Source organism: Cylas formicarius, unplaced genomic scaffold (genome assembly GCF_029955315.1).
Source record: "Cylas formicarius isolate icCylForm1 unplaced genomic scaffold, icCylForm1.1 PGA_scaffold_7__23_contigs__length_41026272, whole genome shotgun sequence".
NCBI classification, from domain to species: domain Eukaryota; kingdom Metazoa; phylum Arthropoda; class Insecta; order Coleoptera; family Brentidae; genus Cylas; species Cylas formicarius.
Window position 1 is genome coordinate 24,943,118 of NW_026844352.1, and position 22,955 is coordinate 24,966,072.

Below are 22,955 nucleotides of genomic sequence, written 5' to 3' on the forward strand. Positions count from 1 at the left end.
CTTTTTCTCTATATTCTTCATTTTACTTTTACTGCTTTTTCAAAATTACCGAAACATGCTTAGATGGCACAGATTAAAATATCAAAAAGGATAAGATGAGCGTTTCTAATTTTCAAAGTTGCCTCGTATTAGAGCAGGGTAAAATGTTACTTACCTTAATCTACTTCCACAGGACTTTCGTTCTCGCCGCGGCGCATTTATTTTGAGAAACAGGGCGTGTCGTTATTCGCGCTTAGTTCCGAAATAAAAGTCGTTTAAAGAGTTGGATGGTGGTTAACTTAAGCAAAGTTTGCCGGGTTCGTTAACCTTGGGAGCGGCTCTGGATTCTGTTCGTCTTTTATTGCGGTAAGCCTTTATTGCATATTAACATGTCTCCCCTTTCAGTTTGTCGATGTTTTATTTGAAACTTTGTAAGAACGCTTGCGACGCGTTGTAAAATTTTGAGAAAATGTCAATGCCGCAAAACGCAAACAGTCGATTTGTATGTATCAACAGCGAATCCTTTCTTGACCTTATTGTCGCTTAAATGGTTGTCGAAATGTGCGAATGATAATTCGAGGTCTCCACGGGGGCCATAAAAATGGCATTTACAAGTCCTTCACCCATCATGCAAATTAATTTCACAATAGAAACGCGAAAGAAAAGTAGGTCGCCCGGTCTTGGACCGCGCGTATACGGACAGCGAAAAAAATAAATCTGTTCGCCGAATGACCCCCACACGAACGCGTGTGCGTAACAGAATCTTGCGATTCCGTAAAGGAAAGGCGAATTGCAACTTTTACTGGAAAACCAGTTCCGCGACCCACAATTACAAATGTTTTTCGCAACTTCCCAAAATTTCTAGCCGGCTTTGTTTATTTGATAGTACCTAGTTAGGTCCTCTGCATGCAGTTAATCGTCTATAAAAGTATAATTGAAAGATACGTAAATATAAAACAGCCAACAATAAGCAGTCACTAATCGATTTGTGAAATTTATGCCCGATTTGTTCTAGATAATTTTGATAGTTCCTACCACTAAGTTTTCAGAACGATTTGGAAAAAGTCTCCCTGGATAAAGTTTATGATACACCTAAGCTTTTCTCAGTAACACAATTTTTAATGGGAATGAACCAATTAGGATAACAACTAATAAGTCGTATCAAATACATGAAAATGTTAAAAAAAACAAGCACTAAATAGGTCTCGTAGCATTAAAAATTTGGAACACTTGAATTACGATAAATAACTCAAAAATTAAAATACTATACCGAAAACTAACTACAAATTTCAAAACTACATATTCTGAATAAAATATGCAAAAATAACCCACAAAAATGTAGAACAAATGAACAAATATTTTACACAAATAACGGGGACAATGCTATACGCAGTAATTTTTTTTACAATTTCATATTAAATCGATATGAAATCTATATAGATAAGATCTCTTCATTTCGGGATATTACAATGTTTCTAAAATTACTCAAATAATTTGTTATACTAAAGCATTTTATATGACAAAATTCGTACGGTTCCTAAGAACAAAAAAGTGTTTTTTCTACCAGGCAGCTTTTACATTTAAAATGATTTTTGAATGAATGAATTTAAATGATTTGACCTTAGCCATTAATGTTAATGTTTTAAGCTCCTTGCTTTGCAAGAAAGTTGCTAAAGAACCAATTAATCCTTCTGCATATTGTTATCTTTGCTCTGGCATATCTAATTTGTAATCTGGAATAATAAGCTTTTTGTGATTATTATTATTAGTATTATTGTTAAATCATTCAAAAAAATCCATTATTATTTTTTTAAGAGTGTATCCGCACGTTCCCTTGGAAGGAAGTTAAGGACCTATTATTCTTTCTGCATATTGGTAAACTTGCTTTTCCATATATATTTCGTAATTTGGAATAATAAACTTCATTATTGTTAAATTATTATCGAAATAAAAGTCACTTATTTCATCCATTTACGATCCCTTGCTTAGATTTCTCTTTTGAAAATTCTCATAATATAAAGCGCCGCTCAATTGAAAATTTCTTGCGAATATACATTTATCTCCATAAAAAGTATACTTTCCAGTATAGAACTTTTTTTTTATTTCACATCTTCGAAATCCGCTTTGTACCACACATATTCTACTTTTGAAGTCTAAAATTTACAGTTGCCCTATATATAAAGCAACAATCATATATAAATTAAAACTTACCGATTCCTTAATTCTCTCTTCAATTTCTTACTGTGTGGTGTTTACTGGCCTGCCCTACTTCAAAAGGACAAGGTTAATCTTCAACGTCTTCAGAATGCCTGTCTCAGATTCTCATACAACATTCGTAAATTTGATCACATTTCTACTAGTCTAGACGATTCTCACTTAAACAATACATTTATCATAATAGAGACCGATCATAAAATTAGTAACTATCAAATTGTATATATGTATTTCTTTTTTGAATTCACTCTAGCAGTGTTGAAATTAGTAAAAATGTTTTTTTCACAATTTAACTCTACCATTTTGAATGAATGTCTACGTAATTTATCTGCTATATTTATACAGTTATATATTTTGTAAGATATCTCCTTCGAAACCGAATTATATTATTATTATTATTATTATTATATATAATGATCTAAACAATATTTTTTTGTTTTCTTTCGATAATTGTTTATTTCACAAGATAGAACGTAATTTATTTAGGCCACTGGTAACGAATTTTTTCCAATTCCAGACGAAACGTTTAGGACATAATTTACTTTGTTAGTTGCATGTCGCACGTTAAAAATGTGCTTAAATCTAAACTAAATTGCATAAACAAATTAAAATTAAACTAAAAACAGTTTAAAATAAGAAATAAGCAAAGCTAAACAAAATGAACTTTATCTTTTGCAAAATGAAATATTATACCTACATGGCGTGCCATTATGTACTTGCAAAATGTTGCGTATTATTTGGCACAAGTGGAGCAAGTGTTTAATAAACGATGATTAGAGTTTATCCAGTTATTGCATACTTACTATATTTTATCTATGACAATTAAATTTTGGGTACATTTTGTAAAACAGCATGAATACACTCACCGAGTGAGGTGAGCATGCTACATAGTTAAACCGCCTTTAATTGGCTTTACCTATTGTCAAAAAATAATAATTACTGTCCTTATCACTTTCGCACTCCTCACTAAACTCGGATCTCGGTAACGGTAGTCCTACAGGACCTACAGAACGAATCGGTGGCAAAAAAATTTTTTTTTGTCTGTTCTCCGTTTTCCGTTCTCTGTTTTTGGCTTTTACGTCGATAACTTCCGAACGGTTTGATATAGACTATTCAAGTTTTGCATCCTTTAAACCATCCGCGAGTTGCACAAAGCTTATAAAAATGGCGGCGATCGAATGCCGGCGGACATCTTTTTTTTTCTTAAATTTTCGACTATTTTTTGAACATCGCTATGAAACATGATAAGTGTCCAAAATTTGAAGCTATCGACTTCATATTTCGTAAATAGCGTTTGGTAACAGAAACTATTGAAATGGGTTGGGGGGGGGGGGGGGGGGGAGAGTCGTAGGAGCGTGTACTAAAAGATCAACAAGACCCAATGCCATAGACTTTGATTTCCGGCATTTTTTAAAAATGTACAGAATGTGGTATTCGCAAAAAACTGAAAATAGAGTTCCTTTTTTAATGAAAATTTAGGATAACTGACTGCGATTCCGAAGTCAATTTGTTTTACACTAAAATATAGCTCGTATAGACAGCTAATACTTTTGTATTTAAAGTTTTTACCTATTGTACAGGGTATTCGCAGTTCTGCGCAAAATATTTTTGAAAAATTTTTTGGGGCTAATTTGGTTTCCAGAAAAAAAATATTTTCTCCAAAAATATTTACCCTATGGGGCAAAAGTCTTTACTAGCAGACGCTAAAGATCCAGTACAATAACATTTATTTGAAGCATTTTTTCGATTATATACAGGGTTTTTCAGTTATGGACAAAAATCTAAAAGACCCTAAATCAAAATTCGTAAAAAATATTGGTTTAAACAGTGTTACGGGCCACATTGAGAGCTAATTTGCTTTACACATATACTTTTCGAGATATTTGAAAAAATCCAAATGAAAATGTCTCGCACTCAATCTAGACGCGATGACGTCATTTACTATTTCGACGTACTGCATGGTTTCAGTATTTTCTCGAAAACCATCTGCTCTATTGGAAAAATTCATATACCAGGAAAGGAGATCCAGGGCTATAACCTCTATTTCGAACATTGTTTGAATTATACACAGGGTATGGGTCTAAAAGATTCTAGAAATTTCTGTTTTCGTGGGTAATTTATTGGCGATAAATGAAAAACTGTTAAAGATGGGATGATTTAATTTGAACAGTATCAGTGTCGAGAGAGAGTTTCAATTTTCGTCTATTATACAGGGTACGCGAGATATTTCAAAAAATATCATTTTAAGTCGCAATTAACATTATAAATTTTAATATCCTACCAAAGTTTGTCGCAATTATGAAGTTCGGAGAGACTTGAAAGTCACTTTATACAGGGTGCATGCACAATAAAATTACATCGATTTTGCGAAAGTTCCATAGCGTTGCGTAAGACCACGATAGAAAAACAATCCGTCCCTCTAGAACAAAAAGCCTTTAAAATACAAAGCTGCGTAATAACTTTGCCACGATTTTTCGAAATCAATCTTGTTAAAGTAAAGCGTGATACCAAAAATCGACAAAAAGGACTATCAAACATAATTTCTAAGACTTATTGCCAAATCGGTAATATCAAATTTACAATTTAAAAATGTTAGTTTGTCGGTAGCGTATCGTATATCCCGTGAAGTTTTCTAGCGGTAACGGGACCAAAAAAAAGCAAAAGTTCGAAACAAAATGCCTTTCAACCTGTTTATATTCAGCAGGTATACGTTGTCGCGCATCCTTTGTAGGACTGCCCCACTCCCTAATCGTCTTATTGCAGCCGAGAACCAGACGGAAAGATTTTGTGCAATTTCAAGGGATTAAAGGCCCTTTTGGAAACGCCTTTCTTATGGGGTGTTAAAGTACTTAATGCCACGAAAAATGTCCCAAACTGGTCCGGGCGCTGGAGGGTATTTAGGCGGTTTGATTCATCCGGAGAAATGGATATTGACACCTTAAAAACATATCGCTTTCGAAAAGGGTGTTTGCATTATTTTTCAAACAAAGGGGGTGCGGTAGCAGTTTGTTGGTTTGTGGAACGCAACAGAAACAATTAATAATATATAAATTATTACAATTACAATAAATAAATGAAATAAATTAGTTTCAATTGGTTAATATAATTTATGAATGAAATTATTTAAATATCGCCATTTTATTGGAAAAATTGTATACCGCTACAAGACAATACAATTGAATATAAAAGCGTCAAGAGTAGTGTAAAAGATTTATCTCAGAAATAAATAAGTGTACATTTAATATATCACCCACACATACAGATTAATATTTGTTTATTATATAAGATTGTACATAAACCAAGTTAATTTTTAAACTAAGTTCCTTTATGCACCGTGCGTTCAATTTATCTTGATAACATTATAATTAGATTTAGATAATGAGAATAATAACTTTTTGAAAAACATTTTATGGACTGATGAAAGGTCGTTCACTACAAGAAAGGGTTGTAATAGACAAAATACGCGATATTGGACTTTGAATAATCCTAGACATAAACACTAAATAAAAACCCAGGGGTACCAATCAATTAATGTATGTGTGGTGTCATAGAAGATTTACCCACAAGACGGTGCCCCTCCTCAATGTTGTGCAAGTTAAAAATTTTCTTAAAGTGGAATATCCCAGGGGTTGGATAGGGAACAGGGAAATTATGGATTGGCCAGCCAACAGCCCCGATTTAATTTTAATGGATTTTGTGTGTTGTCATTTTTAGTGTTTCTACTTTAATTTGCAAATAATTATTGTCACGGCACTCTTTGAAATTATATAGAAATTTACTATTTACCGATTTGAGAAAAACTGTGGACTAAAATATAAAGTGTGTTACATCATTGTAATCGGAATAAGATATTCTATTAAACACATATATAATATACAGAGTGTTCCATTTCAAAAATATTATGTAGATATGTCAGATAATTGATAGTGTTTTGTTTTATGAATGAAGATGAATTGAACGCACGGTAAAAAGATCTCCGAAGATGGCCTATTGTTTTTACTGTTTTTTTAATACAATACATAAGAAAATGTAATTTCGTTTAAATGCTCAGATACCATAAAGAAAAATTCAATAATTAATAATTAACTGCCATTTTATTTCCATAGTTACAATTATAACTTGATTTGAAAAAAATATTTTTTTAACCAGTTCCACACTTATTTGTTAAATTAAAAAATAACAAGTCTTTTTAGAGATGAAGAGATATCGACTTGCTTACCAGGAAATATGAAATATGCTGCGAAAGTATAGCAGAAAAAAAAATATTTCTACCAATAGAACTAATATAGACAAAAGCGGATTTGTTGCTAGAAGGACATCTAAAATGGAAGATGTAAAGTTACTGTTCGACCAACATATTAAGGAAGTCACCATAACTGCCAAAAAAGCTATCCATCTCGAAGAATTTGGGTTATGAAATTGATAGGTCACATTGTTTTGTATATATTTACATTTATTTATATTGTGCGTTAGGTAGCCATTACACAAATTATTATTATTATTAAATAATGATAGATAACACTCTTGCATTGCAAGATGTTATTTAAAACATTTTTTGACTAATCAATTAAAAAGTGGTCAATTGGCCAGTTCCAACACTATAATGAACAAACAAGGTGAGGTAACGTGGTTGATCGAATGGCAGTCCCTTTATCAATCATTTCAGAGGAGAAGAGCTTTATTAACCTGTGTTTGTTAATTTGGTTAGGGTTAAGTCGATTAATATTGTTTTTACGTACCATGCACAATCCTTTCTTCAATTTGTATTTTTTTAAACCGAGGAAATATACCTAAATTGGCCTAAAACCGATAAAAAGGGAGAAATACCAATGCCAAAAAATATTTTTCTTTTTTTTTAGTTACATCAATTAGAAATAAAATTGATGTATAGTCCAGGACACGATAAATGGTCGATAAAATGGCATCAATAAGCCGAACTATAAACCAATAAAAAGCCGATTTACAAGTGTTTATCAATATAGGGAGGCATTTTTATTTTAGAAGTGGCGACACCTTAGAAATTGTAAAATCATTTCTGGTATTACAGTCATTATTTGTTATGTTTAGACCGTGGGTTGAAGAAAATTGCGACTACGGAATGGAAGAGCGTAACGAACCAAATGACAGCAAAATTTATATGAAACTTATATTTTTATCTTTATTATCGGAGCATAGGGATTTTTTTTATTTCTTTAATACATTTAACCAATTCAATAATTCAAGTTGTAACACCCGCCTATTCCTTTTAAACGACACTAAAGGCGCGGGAATGATCGTGACGTCACACCGCTGCATTTCGATCGATACCGCGACATGTTATAGGCCGAGAATTATATTATTTACATTTATTTTTGGCTCGTTCAAAGTGGGTTTGTAATAAACCTATGACAATTTGTACTTGTGCTTAGTGTGCTTTACTTGATAATAATGGAACAATAATAATAATAATAACAATAATAATAATAATAATAATATGCTTTATTTGCTTTTGCACAGTATATAATTTTCAGCATGGTCCCATAATACTTAATAGTGATCAATTAAACATGACAATAAATAAAGTAAAATGCAAATAGATAAAATTTAACTAATCCAATAGTTTTACATTTAAATAGGTTTACATTTAAAATTTGTGACAAACACAGACATGATTACTAAAATTTTTTAAACTAGTCCCGCCAATCCATCAACTAACTCGTCCACTGTGTACGGTGGGAGGTCCAGATTCTCTTAACTTCTGCTTTAAATATTTGAATTGGCAGGTCTCTTATGGGGGACGGAAGTAAATTATACATTTTTAGAGCTACAAATATATTGCTTTTATGGTTAAGGGATAACCCATATTGAGGCAATAATAAATCTCCGCCATGCCGTGTATCATAGATATCCCTATCTTTGACAGTTAGGTAGCCCCATGTTCTCGACTTAATGAAAATTAGACACTGATAGACAAACAGACCCTACAGCTATCCCAGGGTTTGCGTTTATCCTTGCGATAATCCTTAGTGGGGTCTTTTGCATTTTAAATACCCGCTCCCAATCAGCAGAGCTCCCCAAAATAGATGTCCATATGATATTCCTGACTGAAAGAGACCAATGTAGGCAGTTCGAGATACATTGAACATATAAAATAAAGAACACTTTAAGTTATCAATGCCAATATACTTTAAAATCAGTATTTAGGTCTCCACTAGTTTAAAAAAAATCCTTTTTTTTTGTTGAATAATTTACATTCTATTTGATATACCATTTGAATTTTAACAAAACTTTAAGTTGATTACAGTATTATATTGGTTTAAAACTAGTAGCTAAATTTTCTATAAACATACCTATTAACTTTAACACCGTAACCTCAGCAAAAGAAAAACTTTTGGTGTTTTGTATGTAAGACCTTTTAAAAAATCGTCTTCGGTCATTTTCTTCTTTCTTTTTGATACTAAACACAAGATAAAAGCAACCGACAGGATTAAGTCTAAAATTAAAATTAAAACCATCAAGACGAACCTGTGGTCCTTCCCTATGCTACCGTCCGGCTGGCGCATACTCTAACGAGTGAATTGACGTCACAACCGGTCACAGCCAATGACAGCGCGTTTTAAAATGGATTTAAATTTTTGCAATTATTCGAATCTATGTTTTTGTGGACTCTGGTTTTTTGAATACTTACTTACTTTTATAAGCAGTATTTTTCAAAAAAAAAATTGTTCAAGTTACCTATTTAAAACGCCAGGACATCTAACGAACACTAACCCAAAATGTCCGCCCATGTAATTGTAGTAATAAAATTAAATTATTATTTAATTAATTAAATAGAGGGCAGTAGAAGAGGATATAAAGTTGATAATAATTATGCAAAAACTTGGGACAACGTATAGATGGCAATACTTAACTAACTGATTGTATTCCTGTTACGGCCCTCTTAACAATAATAATACAAAATTTTGGAAAAAATTGTTTTTTTGCGGTGAATTTTCAAATTACATATGCCTGTGTCACGCGAACATCGTGTGACACACCTATCTCTAATTAGGGAGACATATATTATAATTTTCTCGTTTCGCCATTTGTTTCTAAAACGTTCGAATTTTATCGAAATACCTACGTGACGAACCGATGGCCGACCCCAGTCAATGGCTTGGCTGAAATTGTCCACGTGCGTGTCCCACATTTTACAGCGGCCAATCACGTTGAGGATGCAAAACAACCTTTGATTGTTATTCGCGATGTGACGGCAGCCGCGCCATTCCAAAATCAATTATTCCTTAGGAGATCCCTTACAAAATGTATCAGAGGACGAAATCAACCTTGATTTTAGTCAAATTTGCTCATATTTATCTAGAAAATAATTAAATCCAATATAAGAATATTTTAGCGACGCATTTTATCCCTTCAAATAGAGATGAGTTAAAGTATGTGGAGTATTAAACAGAATTATCAGGTCTAAAAAGCCTAGTGCCAGACTCAATTTTAGGCAGTTGCTGTTCGTCATATACAGGGTGTTCAAATAGTGTTTATTATTTGTTTTTGAGAAAAATGTTAAATTTAAAAGTTAAGTTAATATGTTTGAAACCAAACTTTTTTTAATGGAACACTCTGTATGTTGCGGCATTAATGGATACTTCCTTTTATACTCAACCAATGCAGGGCTGTTATGGTCTATACTGACTGTTTTCGGATTTATGGAGATTTCTTCTTCAAAAACACCCTGTGGTTAATGCCCTTTATTTTTGACGCCGTTTCCGATAGCTGTAATTTTATTATTCGTCGAAAAAAACACAAATATATATTATACTTTTATTAATTATTTCTGATAATGTTCTCTCAATTTCATTAAGCATTCTATACCTTGACCTATTACGAACAAAATACTGAAAATTTTCAAACCGTGCGAAAATATCACAAAAGATTGGTTAGATGTTACTACTAAATGTAATGCGGAAATAATTTATTCAATCCTAGATTTAAACAAAAATAATATCTGAAAGCAATATTAATTAAATTAATTAATTTAGATTTTTTAAATAAATTTCTCCTTATTTATTGCGAGAAATATCTCCCACCGATTTCGATGCACGCTCGGAGCGATCTGAAAACATTATTTGAATTTCAATAACATTTTGGGCTTTAAGGAAGGCAGAATTTCTATGCTAATGGAAAGAAAAGAAATATTTTTTCACAAAATTAAAAATTTACCCATTTATTTTTATTTTTCTTTCTAAGTTTAGGTATACGGAATGCTTAATAAAATTGAAAGCTCATTAATACGAGTAATATATAATGGGTGCTCCCTTTGATTTTTTCGGGAAAATTAATATTTTTTATTTTGACTCACTCTGTATAAACGATCGAACTAACATCAAGACAAGTATAGAATAAATCACCGTATTACTTTATAAAATTGGTGTCAAAAATATAGAGTGTTAAACGCAAGGCATTATTGACGAAAAAATGGCTATAAGTCCGAAAACATTGGGTGACTGAGTGTAAAAGGCAGTATCTACTAATATAATAATATACTAGGTGTTCCTTTTAAAAAATATGTAAGTTTGGTTTACCGCATATTTATAAATCTCCTCGTATATTTTAATCGTATCTATAACTTTTATATTCAACACCTTTTTCTAAAAAAAAAATTAATGAGATATATTTCATGTTACTTTGACACACTATTTGAACACCCTGTATATTAACGATCGTATAGAACTGAACTTGATTAGGGATACCCTTGACTATTTAGCAAACAGTTAGTTCCAAAATAACGTCTTAAAACTGAAACACTGATAAGACCCAACGATTTCGACTAATAAAGCTATGACGAATGGTAGTTCAGGTAGACTGTGGTGTGTGGTCATCGATTACAGATTAAATTGGTAGGAGCATATTGCTGAATTCAAAGCAAAACTTAGTACTGCATTTTTCGTTCTACAGCGATTAAGAATGTTGATTCATGTCTTATTAATTATAGTGTACCATGCTCTATTGCATTCTCATTTAAGTTACGGGGCAGTACCGTGAGGTAATTCTTCTTCTTCTTGTCATTTTTAAATTGCATTAACAAGCAATAAGAACTATTGCTGCAATTCACTACCGTGATTATTATGAGCCATAGTTTATATTGTCATGGGTGGTTAAATTAATAGCGGCTGTTAATATTATCTGAGATACATATTCCAAATAGGAATGCAAGGTAATATAGTACTAAATAAATATTTAAGAAAGAATAATTGAACATGGACGCTAAATGAAAATGTAAATTCAACACATTTTTGGCGTCCAAGCTTTTTTATATCTTCTATTTATCAAGAAAATTATGGTCGATGCTGCACCATTATACTCTCTAAAAAGGTTATCTCTTTGTCGTTAACAAGACGCCCCATATGTTTGCCAGATTACGAGAAACGCCATAGTTTCACACTTATTTGCTCTGCGAATCCAAGTTACTAGCAATACACGCCACAACCTTCTCTTCCTAAAAAAGCGAAGGACAGTTAACCAACCAAAGAAGATTATTTGGAGATTGATGTCCACCAGCAGAGTTTTATGGTCCATTTGCATTTTTTGACTTTTAACTATCCAAAACTTTGGATTAATAAAGAAAGTTGTAAACTACATATAAGAAGATATTTTTGCTTTTAAATAGGTGTGTGGGAAAACAATTTAAATGTGAGGTTGTTGTTAAAAATGCATTGTAAACGTCAATTTAACGAATTACCGTCCCATTTGGCAACCTTGGTTGAGTAGTAGGAGCTCGCAACCTTTTTTTTTACATAAGCGTTTACGTGTCGACGCGGCCTTCACGAAGTTTGATTGGCCAATTAGCGAGCAACAGCATCAACGCGTTGCGATTATTCCACGAATGGGTCGACGACCGATTGGCGTATTATTTTCTGTTTGTTTTTCGTATCTGCGGCGATGCGTTATGTATACAACCAATAAAATTTTATATTTTCAACTAAAAGTTGACAATGCCGTTCTGTGGTAATGAAAATCAATCACACGAACCAAGTATAGCTTGTCAGAGCGCAAAAATACGTAAAATTATATAACACAGTTACTGCATTATCATTCAAGTTATAAGAGTTTTTATAAAAATCTGTGTGACCTAAAAAAGCGTGACAACCTAAATGTTTTTTTTATTAGACACATTGTATTTTTCGCATATCAATTTGATTAATACACAATTTTACTTTAATGATTTTGATGTTTTATATTTGATATGGTATAGTATGGAGTAGGTGGGAAAACGTCTTAATAAAAACTGATAATGACAGTTGTCTCGATATTTAAAAAACTCGGGGTTATTAACTGTTAGATATATAGTATATCATATATTATAGTATATTATGCAACAAGTGCGGTAAACGGCATTTGACTCACGAGTTTATTTGACACGAGCGGAGCGCAGTGGGGCGAGTGTTTAATAAACGAGTGAGTTAAAAAGTTTACCGAACGTGTTGCATACTATACTTTCTCTACGACTACCACTACGACTTTTTCTACGACCGTTAGTTTTGGTTACAAATACATTCACTAACATGACTGTCAGAATTGACAAACGTCAAAATTCAAAGAGTGGGAAATATCTCCGAAAACATCCGATTGCTTCCAAATCCGTGCGGTAAAATCCCGGAAATGTCCGAAGTGGCTCGGATTCATGGGAAACGAAACTGACGTGGTAAAGTGACGCTTCCCGCACGCTAGATCGGTGGATAATTAGGTATTTTACAGACGGGAGTAGAAAAAGTTTACCAAACGTGTTGCATACTATACTTTTTCTACGACCGTTAGTTTTTGGGAACATTTTGCGCAACAACACAAATACATTCACTGACATGACCGTCAGAATTGACAAACGTCAAAGCGTTGCGGTAAAATCTCCGAAAACATCCGATTGCTCCCAAACCCGTGCGGTAATGTCGGATCCGTTGTACAAAAAACTCGCGTGGTAAAGTGACGCGAAGGGAGTAGAAAAATAAATATATCCTTACCCGTGGACCTCATAGACCCCTAGGGAATGAAGTACAGCCCGTCCGGTAAAGAATGTGCCATAAGTTATTTTATGCAATATCTTAAATGACAGTTGTGGTTAGTGTAATTTTTATTTTATTATAATCAAAAAACCTGTGTATATATTTGTTATTGCTATTGAACTAAATTATAGCTGAATTGTATTTTTTCAGATGATAATATATGGCTTTACCCTATATGTATAACTACTCTGGGCAAATATTATTTTGTCAATACATTATGTATAACTACTTCTTTAAAACAACCGCACAAATAAATTTACCTTTTATGGCTGCTACTACTTTATACTACCAAGAACAGGAATCCAGGATAACTGTTCTTAATCTACGAGTCTTTAAAATCCTAATTTTCGTTCCTCTGAAATTCGGCAATTGACATTACATTTTCGCAACGGTTTCTATCGGTTTTCAATAGAATTAAGAAAGCCGCTATGGTCCCTTTTTCCTTTTACGTCGCACAACCCTCATTACAAAGTGCTTCCATTCCGAGCGTAGTTGTTGCTAATTTGATTAAAATATGTTCTCTTTGGTAACCCTGTCTTCCAGCAATTACTATAAAAAATAAAAATAATCAAAGCTAGTTGTTTTTTCATTTATTGAAACCACAGAAAATTGAAATTTAAAATGTTTACGTTTAAAATTAGAAATTGTCCAATGTTATAACACATACGTGTTATTTTTGATTTTTTTTTCTCTTATGTACACGTTTTAAGATTGTACAAAAAAATATAGGTCACACACACGCTTGACACAATAAATAAAGAAATATGGCTTTATTAAATACAAACGCAGAAAATGAAAATTGAATTTATTTTGTTACCATTATTAATATGGGGTAAGCTGTCGACTCAAAGTTTAGCATTTTTATTTTTTATATAACCCAGAGAAGAACATCATTGCTCAAATGGGTATCAAAATGTGAATATTTCCACTTATAAATTATACTTTCAATACATCATTTTTGATAAGGAGTTCAACTGTTTTGGGCAATAATAAAAGCAAATACATTTTTCTCCAAAACGCTTATGAAAAAGCGGAATGTCATTGGGCAATATCCGGCGCCCAAATCTCTCATTAATTACGCCTAAAATTATTGAGAACCCGGCAGGTTTAATCTATGCGAAATTTTCCAAGCAGAACTTTCACAGAAAACAAAATGTTTCGTATGAAAATGATGCGCGGTTTTGTGCGTATATGATGTGCGCGAGTGCGAGTGTCTTGTTTGTCTAAATGGGTGCATTGAACTTTTCGCGAGTCCAAATTTAAAATAAACACATTCCACGGGAGCACGTTCAGAGCAAATAAATTAAAAGCGGGGACAGATAAAAAAATATATTACGATAAAAATATCCTTGCGCGTGTTTTTGAGACTTTGACGTTTTCTCATTTTCCCCTGCTGAGCTATTTCTTATAACTAAATATCACCGTTCTTCGCGTTAGTATCGGACATGTCGACATTTAGCTATTGCTAAGATGAAGTTTGAATGGAACATTTCCCTAAAGGCTTTGAGAATATGCAATACAAATCTAGCAAAAAAATTTCATCTGTCAAATCAGTCCCTAGTTTTATTTAATATTCGATTCAATTAATATAAAATTAATTATAACTGAATTCGTGATTTAGATGAATTAGCATTTTTCGCTACAAGTTTTGTTATGATATAACCGAAAAATATAAGATAGAGTTTCAACGCCTCTAGTGATTGGGTGCAGTCATGAAGACAGAAAACGCGCGGGACGTACGGTTCAATTCAATTTAAAGTTTGAAAGGTAAAATGTGAAAAAAAAATATGTCTAAATAGTTTTAAAAACAATTTTTATTAAAATATAAATAAAGTGCTGTTATCCGTTACAAGCTACTGTAGTATTTTCAGTGTGACGCATTACTTTAAACCGCCATGACAGTATTTTAGCACTTGGACACAAATAATAGATGGCATTCGTAACAGTATACGCGACCTTCCCCTCTATCTTATACTCATTGGATATAACTACTAAATCACAATCGCAGCCTGGTTTTTATTAAAAATACCGACACAATTTCTAAGTTTTCCACTTGTGTAAATACCATTTAGATATAAAAACGTTAGCATTTTTTTCTGATTTCAATTCATATGAAGACATTCGAAAGTTCTTGATTGCAACATCACAAATTTCAGGAAAAGTATAGTATAATATAAATAGTAATTTATAATGAAACGCCCAGTACCCAGGGTAAAGTCTGTTCATAGATATAAGAAAGTGACTAACTGATACGAATTAAGGAAAGACCCGGGCAAGCTTCGTTCGTACTTTGCTTAGAATTTAATTATCTGGGGTTTTCTTAGGAAAGATACTAAACAATATTTATTTATTTATGTTTGTATTTATGTTTAAATCTAAAATAAAAATCGCCTGTTCTAATTATTATTTGTTCTATATTATTTGCAATATGCATATACGATTGTTCTGCTTTTTGTATATGTTTTACAGAATTTGCCCAACTTTGTGGAGGGACGTTAAAAACTTCGGTTTCTCTAAGTTTGAGGACATTGGAGTTAACACGGGGAAAAACGTTGTTACGACCAATGGCAGATTTCAGTTCGTGCAAAACATGTTCAATGGGATTAAATATACAGTGGTAAGGTGGAAAGAAGCCTTGGATTGTTGCTTTTGTGTCACCCGAGAAAGGGATTTTAGTCAACTGTTTACTGTGATAACTTGCATTGTCCATTACAATTAGGCTATTAGGAGGAATGTGTGGAACTAGTTTGCTTTTAAACCAACTTTCAAATAAATCAGCGGTGGTGTCTTCATGGTAATCGAGAGAAGAATCTTTAATATTTTTCGCAGACAGAGAAAGTCTATTTGGAATCTAACCATCTTTAGAGCCAGCATGCAAAATAAAGATTCCATTAAAACTTGCCTTTTGTCAATTTTTTTTAATCTAAAACTCATGTGTTGAATACACTTCCATAAGATAGTTCTGCCACATTTAACACCGGTTTCATCTTTTTCAAGCCTCCTAATTAAGATATCTAACGTAGGCAACCTTTGTTCCTCGTATAACTGGTAAATTTTACGCCGTATTATATCTTGATCACTTTCATCTACACTCGAGAAAATGTCAGCATCGCTTCTTTTTTTCCTCACTAAAATAGAATTATTCACAATTTTCCATACAGTTGATGTTGGAATTTTCGTCAATGTGGCCGTTTCTTCATTTCTTCAAATAAACATTGTTTATAACTTCCTTCCTTCAATAGAATAGTGTTTTCTACATTTGGGCGGGAGCATCTCCTGAGATACACTAGACTCACACATATTTTGCATAATTCGCACACGATTCAGCACACGCTGTATTACACACGAAATAAGAATGATTACTAATAAACTTAAACTAAGTAGTATACCAAACCAAAAAATATTAAACACAGGTAGGTATAAAATTATTTTCTATTAAGGACCACAATTTTACCTAAATCTATTTATTTTTTTAATGACTTGGATAATCCCATTCAAAAGCATTTGCTGATTTTTTATATCTATGAACAGACCATACAAGTTGAAACCACCTCATAAGCATTTTTCTATAAACCCCATGTTAATAAAACAATTAGAATACACTCTACTTTTAGAATCGTCTGACATTAAGTTGACAAAACTGCTCGGACCCAAGTAAATTTTATATCTACCTGTTTTTCGAACGCAGTCGGACGCCGATTAACAAAAGAGACATTTTATACGGCCAAGGGCCAACAGCACCTGTGCGGATTTTTGTCAAATTTATGCTTTATTATTCGTAAAGGAAGTGGCGTAGATCTAATATATTTTGTAAAAGTTAATAATTAAAACCTTGAGTATTCTGGTAATCTAACACATGCAGAATAACAATAGCTTAATTTATTTGAATAAAATAAAACAATTATATCAAAATACATTTTTTTAATTACCTATAAGCCAAACAAAATTTTAATATATCACAATATTTCCAATAAAGAAAAAGTTCTATTAACTCTATATGTGTATCTGATGATAGGAGATGAAACTGTTACTTATACTCGACTTCATTTTATCACAAAAGTCTGCAATACATTTAACATACTGAGCGCGCTCCTCTGATAAAAATATTGTTCAATTTTTGATCTTTTATCTTTAATGCAATTAAAAAGAATGAAAGACAATAATTGGTAGATAATATACAATGATGAAGTACACCGTTTGTGTAAAATTTAACCAAAATCAAGAATAGCTACTAGTTTGTTGGCAGATTTTCACTCTTAATCATATAACACAAAGATTTACCTACATTAATGAATAGTATTGAAAAGTGACTCCCTAAAAATATTCATTCATTCATTCACAAGCCTCTAGTTTTCGAAATAATTTCACAAAATACCATTATCTATCATTTTTCAGTCAAACTTAAGATACCTTCTCCACCACTGGACGATGACATCAATCTAACGTCATGAGTTTGGATTTTTTTTATATAAAAGGCGCGAATATAATTTTATATAAAAGTTAAACCTATTATTCAGCCGTGATTTAACAATAATCCGTCGAATCAGGAAATTTTCCCACCATCACATTATCCCACGAGGGTTGAACAGGTTAAATGTTATAATGGAGTCGCAGCTTTTGTGGGCTTAGTCGCAAAAACCTCTGGTTGAAAAATAAAGCACCTAAGTTTATACATATTTCTTTATTAAATTTAAAAGTAATATATTCAAAGCCTGCAATAAGCTGATATATCCTGTATACTAACATTTAGATAAGCAATCGCTTTAATTACTAGTCGCGCTTGCAGAACAATAAGAAGCTTCTTTTTGACGTTATTTTTACAAAAAAGTTCGAATTTAACTTTTCAAAATACAAACAAATATTCTCTACTATGCATCCCTACGTATGTGCAAATCAATTAAATCTTTCTGATTTGAAACAAGTCAAAGCGGAGGTACATTCTTAAAACTTATTTGGTTGATCTTACGATTAATATCTTTTCCTACCTTTACCTTCGACGTTCAGTTCTCGATCTCGGAGACCTCCGAATAAAAGTTTACGTGTCCACTACGTCATACATAAAATTCTCAAAGATTGTTTTGCAGATGGTTATTTTCAATTTTATGAAAAATTTTAAACGCGTACATTAGCATACTAAAATGATTCCATAGCATTTTTTTACAAATCTTTAATATAAAGGGACGAAAAAAAAAACTTAGAAAAACGTGTTAAAAGTGCGCCCTCTGATTAATTAAATATAAAACTGGGGAAAAGGGAAATAAGGAACTAAAAATGGTGCTGCCATCTGGTGGAGAATAGCAAAAGGATAGAATAGAAATCTCAATAGGCTATAATTTCCAGATTTCAAAAAATCAATTTTCGAATGTATTTTTCCTGAAATACAAGCATTTTTTATGAAAATTCCGTCTTCGTTTTATTTGTAAATTGTATGATTTCATGTATGCAAATATTCAATACGATTATTGAAGTTCTGTTTTATCAACAGAGAGCATAACCTACCACTGTTGACATCTGTCGTTCTTCTATGTTGAATTTTGGTAGGGAAGGTTTGTAAATATTTTCTTATAAATGCATAATCCGGGATCATCCAAGATTTTATAATTTCAAACTGATATTTTTCTTTAATACCGATCAAAACTACATATTTCCTTTGGATTGTGGTCTATATTTTCATAATTAATATGTTCGGTCCTTTTCTACATAGGAGGTTATATTTTAGTCCCCATCCATAGCTTATAGTTCAAAAATGGCAAAACTGAAAGGTGAGAAAAAAGGCAAATCCGCTATCAATGAGGTCGTAACTAGGGAATACACAGTTAATCTGCATAAACGGCTCCATGGTGTGGGATTTAAAAAACGTGCACCCAGGGCGATTAAGGAAATTCGAAAATTTGCAGAAAAGCAAATGGGTACCCCTGATGTAAGAATTGATACAAGATTGAATAAGCAATTATGGTCCAAGGGAATTAGGTAAGCATATGAACAGGATTTTTATATAATTTTGTCTAATTATTTTAAGACTTCCATTATAATTTTTCTTGTATGTATGTAGTATTTCATCCTTGTGCATCAACTTCAGGGTTTAGATTTTGACCCCTATGTATAAACTGATAATTTTTTAAAATATTTTCATTAGCTGTGCTAAATAATATCTATTTTGCTTTTAGGAATGTTCCCTTCCGAGTTAGAGTTCGTTTATCAAGAAGACGAAATGATGATGAAGATTCTGTTCATAAATTATATACTCTTATAACCTATGTACCAGTTGCCACATTTAAAGGTCTTCAGACAGAAAATGTGGACGCCAGTCAGGAGTAATTGGGAATAAATTGTATTTTTAGCCCTTTTTTTTATTTGAAGCTCCATCGAATAGCCCTAAAGAGAATTTCAGAAAACCAACTAAACCTAAACTCCTAACTCAAAATTTACTAATTTCTAAATGCTTCATAATGTAAAGATAATATTTTGGTAAAGTTTGTTTAATGTTACTTGATACCATATTACAAAATGTTCCTTTAGTTAATGCATATTTCGTCCACGGAAGAAAAATAAATTGTATCTTGTAAAAACAAATACCCTTGAACTTAATAACAACACTTTATTTTCAACAAAATTGTATGAAGAGCAAAAATCACCGTCTTAGCCTAGTATAATTAAACAGGTTACAAAAATAAAATGCAACAGATTAGACATTAAAATAGCTGAAATGTATTGATAATGGTGAACAATATAATTCCATGGTCCACACTCACTTTAGGATTCTGTGGTTGCCCAAATAAGGAATAGGAAAGAAGAAGAAGGATTCTGTGGTCCTAACCTAAATAAATATCTTGTCAAAAATTTGTAATAAAGGAATTTATCACCAAATATCCTTATAATGGAACTTAGGGATACCAAGTACAATAAAAACGAATATGTAGAAACGGTAAGCTGTGTTGTGTTTATTAGTTCATAACAAATAATGCCTCGGAATTTGTATCTGAAATTGAATTTTTTTAGGCGTCTGGTAATAAAGTCTGTAGACAGACTGTCCTCTGCGGGTCTCAGAATATTATTTTACAAGGTAAAGTAATAGTGCAGTCAGAAGCAATTATTAGAGGGGATTTAGCGAACGTCAAAACAGGCAGATATTGCGTGATTAGTAAAGAAGCAGTGTTACGACCTCCCTATAAAAAGTTTAGTAAAGGGTGAGTGAAATTTCAAATGCTCCTTGGGTCCTTGAAGCATAACCCTTCATATTTTTTAGAGTGGCATTCTTCCCGTTAAATATAGGTGATCATGTATTTATTGGGGATAGATCCCTCATCAATGCTGCCCATGTTGGAAGTTATGTTTATATTGGAAAGAATTGTGTTATTGTAAGATAGTTTTGTGTAGGTATCTACAAGAAAATTAATCAGGATTGAGTTTTAGGGACGAAGATGCATTTTAAAAGATTGTTGCGTAATTGAAGATAATACTGTTTTAGCTCCTGAAACAGTTGTACCACCATTTACTAGATATAGTGGTTCACCTGGTAAGCAAGTTGGGGATTTACCCGAATGTCAAGCGGATTTGATGATAGATTTTACCAGAAGCTATTACCAACATTTCCAGCCAGTATAACTCTTTAGATGTGTGTCTTGTTTATATACTACATTTTCATAAATTTTTAAATCTTTTTATTTTCTTGAAAGTTAGTTTTTTACATCAATCATTTTATTGTCACATTTTTATTTGCTTTAATATATACATATTCTCAGTAACAATTTTGATTTGAAACACGAATTAGCACCCCATTATAATTTTGGCGAGGGATTAAAAAAAAAGAGAGATAGATAGATAAACACCTAGGCACGTGTAGTTACATTACGTTTATTTCATTTTCTGATTCACTTGCACTTAATTATAGAAACACAGAATTATTATTGAATTGAAAACTTGAAGCACCCAAATGTTCCACATTCATTTGATGAAATAAATAATTAAAAATTTATTAATAATTAAAAATGTTTTTTAAAACGCTACAAACCTAAAAATATATACAATAATTATTCAAAAATATTTGAACTGTTTCCATCACTTTTCAACGCATCAAATTTATTCTTGCAATCATCAGTAAGCGGATTATTCGTAAGGTAGTAAAGCACTTTTGGCGATATTTGAACTAGTTTGTCAGGTATGCATTTTAAGTAATTGTGCTCAAGTCGTATCCAATCAATGGTTTGCAATGTGCCTAGGCTAGCTTCACTAATTTCTTCCAATTCGTTCCGATGCAAAAACAACCAACCAAATGCCTGAATACCATCAAATGCACCATCACTGATATATTTTATTCTGTTGTTGTGCAAAAATATATTTGTTGAAATGTTGAGATTCAGGTCCCGACTATAATGTACACCTTTGACATTTCTAAATGCTCGGAAAGGTATGCTGGTGATGTGATTTACCTTAAAATCCAATACCGCTAATTTTGGACTACCTTTGAACCATTCTCCCGACCAGTAGCCTATTTTGTTTTCATCTATGGATAGCAATTTCAAATTCTCAATATTGTTGAATGCTTTTGGGTGGATACTTTCTATATTGTTGTTCGTTAGACATAGCTCTGTTATAGGCAAATTGTTGAAAACGCCCTCTCTAATAGTTTTAAAGTTATTGTACCTTAATTTAATCAAATACAGCTTGGTTAAATTATAGAAACATCCACTTTGCAGATCAGTTATGTTATTGTTATCCAATATCACGTCCACTAAGTTAGGAAGGCTGTTTATTGCGTCTTTCTTCAATATTGGGACACTCCCATTTATAATTTGTATGTAAGTTACTTTGACTAAGTCTTCTGTGGGAGAAAAACATCCCGTAATTGTTTTTACATTTTTGGCACCCACTAGCGTAACATGCGTGTTTGAAAAAGTCTCTTCACAAGGTACTGAAAACTTCACGACCGATAATAATAGAATTATTTTGGTAACTGTAAAGAACTTGTCCATGGTGTTTACACTGGATAGATTTGTTTTGACATCTTTCCCGTCTGATAACTTAATACGTTTATCACTAAATGGTAGGTCAAGCGGGTATAAAGAATGAAGTAATTGTTAAAAATAAAACTATAGCCTTTTGCGTAAACCGATTGTATTTATTTATTCATTCATTAATTCGAGGGGAAAAATACATTTATGTATTAGTTCTTTGCGCTCAATTGACGCGTTAAAAATTAATTATTCATGTACAATAGGATAGAACGTTTTTCTTAGGGCACTAGGGTAATCGCAGGAAATATACGAGATTTGTAGAATATGCAGACAAGTGTTTTCACTTCAATTTCTGTATTATTTTTTATGCAAAATTTTGATTCCAGACATATTCCATGTTTAATGTCTTATACTTAGGTGGAAACATTTTAAATTTTAGTGCAAATAGGCACCCTCAAAGACAACTTTATTTATTAGGAGTGAAATTGAGAATATTGACAAAAATTAATTTTCAAATAGAGAGACCCCCAAATTTTTGATTTTATATATGCCATTAAAGTAAGTTTAAAAAATTTTTAGTTTTCGAAATAATGCAAATACCTATATAAGATTTTTCTACTAAAATATTGTAATGTGAGAATTTATTAATTTCAAAATTTTGTTTTTAGATATATTTATTTTCTTATTCCAGTTCATGAATGTTTTACCTTTTCAGTAGTTTTTAAAAATCATACATTTATCATATTATAGCATAGTCTGTTGACAGAATATCTTTAAA

At 32.1% G+C, this 22,955-nt stretch overlaps 3 protein-coding genes across 4 annotated transcripts; 2 read left to right on the plus strand and 1 right to left on the minus strand.

The window, feature by feature from the left end:
- Window positions 1-18,702: 18,702 nt before the first annotated feature.
- LOC132704415 (large ribosomal subunit protein eL31) lies at window positions 18,703-19,566 on the plus strand. 2 transcript variants are annotated; one of them, XM_060674402.1, is made up of 3 exons: window positions 18,703-18,769; window positions 18,943-19,193; window positions 19,391-19,566. In XM_060674402.1, exons 2-3 carry the CDS (start codon window positions 18,970-18,972, stop codon window positions 19,539-19,541), a joined length of 375 nt encoding a protein of 124 aa, XP_060530385.1. In that variant the 5' UTR covers window positions 18,703-18,769; window positions 18,943-18,969; the 3' UTR covers window positions 19,542-19,566. The 2 variants fall into 2 exon arrangements, with proteins under 2 accessions (XP_060530385.1, XP_060530386.1); XM_060674403.1 differs by having other exon boundaries at window positions 18,748-18,883.
- Window positions 19,567-19,706: 140 nt separating this feature from the next.
- LOC132704414 (dynactin subunit 5) lies at window positions 19,707-21,157 on the plus strand. Its single transcript, XM_060674401.1, has 4 exons — window positions 19,707-20,148; window positions 20,223-20,410; window positions 20,470-20,581; window positions 20,637-21,157. Exons 1-4 carry the CDS (start codon window positions 20,101-20,103, stop codon window positions 20,826-20,828), a joined length of 540 nt encoding a protein of 179 aa, XP_060530384.1. The 5' UTR covers window positions 19,707-20,100; the 3' UTR covers window positions 20,829-21,157.
- An 84-nt stretch (window positions 21,158-21,241) lies between these two features.
- Window positions 21,242-22,271, minus strand: LOC132704413 (leucine-rich repeat-containing G-protein coupled receptor 5-like). Its single transcript, XM_060674400.1, has one exon. The coding sequence runs from the start codon at window positions 22,193-22,195 to the stop codon at window positions 21,254-21,256; it is 942 nt and encodes a 313-aa protein (XP_060530383.1). The 5' UTR covers window positions 22,196-22,271; the 3' UTR covers window positions 21,242-21,253.
- Between the last annotated feature and the right edge of the window lie 684 nt (window positions 22,272-22,955).

Bases quoted from the DNA above. Each gene is read 5' to 3' on its own strand.
- LOC132704413 (XM_060674400.1), bottom strand. From the start codon at position 22,195: ATGGACAAGTTCTTTACAGTTACCAAAATAATTCTATTATTATCGGTC.
- LOC132704415 (XM_060674402.1), top strand. From the start codon at position 18,970: ATGGCAAAACTGAAAGGTGAGAAAAAAGGCAAATCCGCTATCAATGAG. The intron at 19,194-19,390 runs GTAAGCATATGA...TTTTGCTTTTAG, and splicing joins TTATGGTCCAAGGGAATTAG to GAATGTTCCCTTCCGAGTTA.
- LOC132704414 (XM_060674401.1), top strand. From the start codon at position 20,101: ATGGAACTTAGGGATACCAAGTACAATAAAAACGAATATGTAGAAACG. The intron at 20,149-20,222 runs GTAAGCTGTGTT...GAATTTTTTTAG, and splicing joins AAAACGAATATGTAGAAACG to GCGTCTGGTAATAAAGTCTG. The intron at 20,582-20,636 runs GTAAGATAGTTT...ATTGAGTTTTAG, and splicing joins TTGGAAAGAATTGTGTTATT to GGACGAAGATGCATTTTAAA.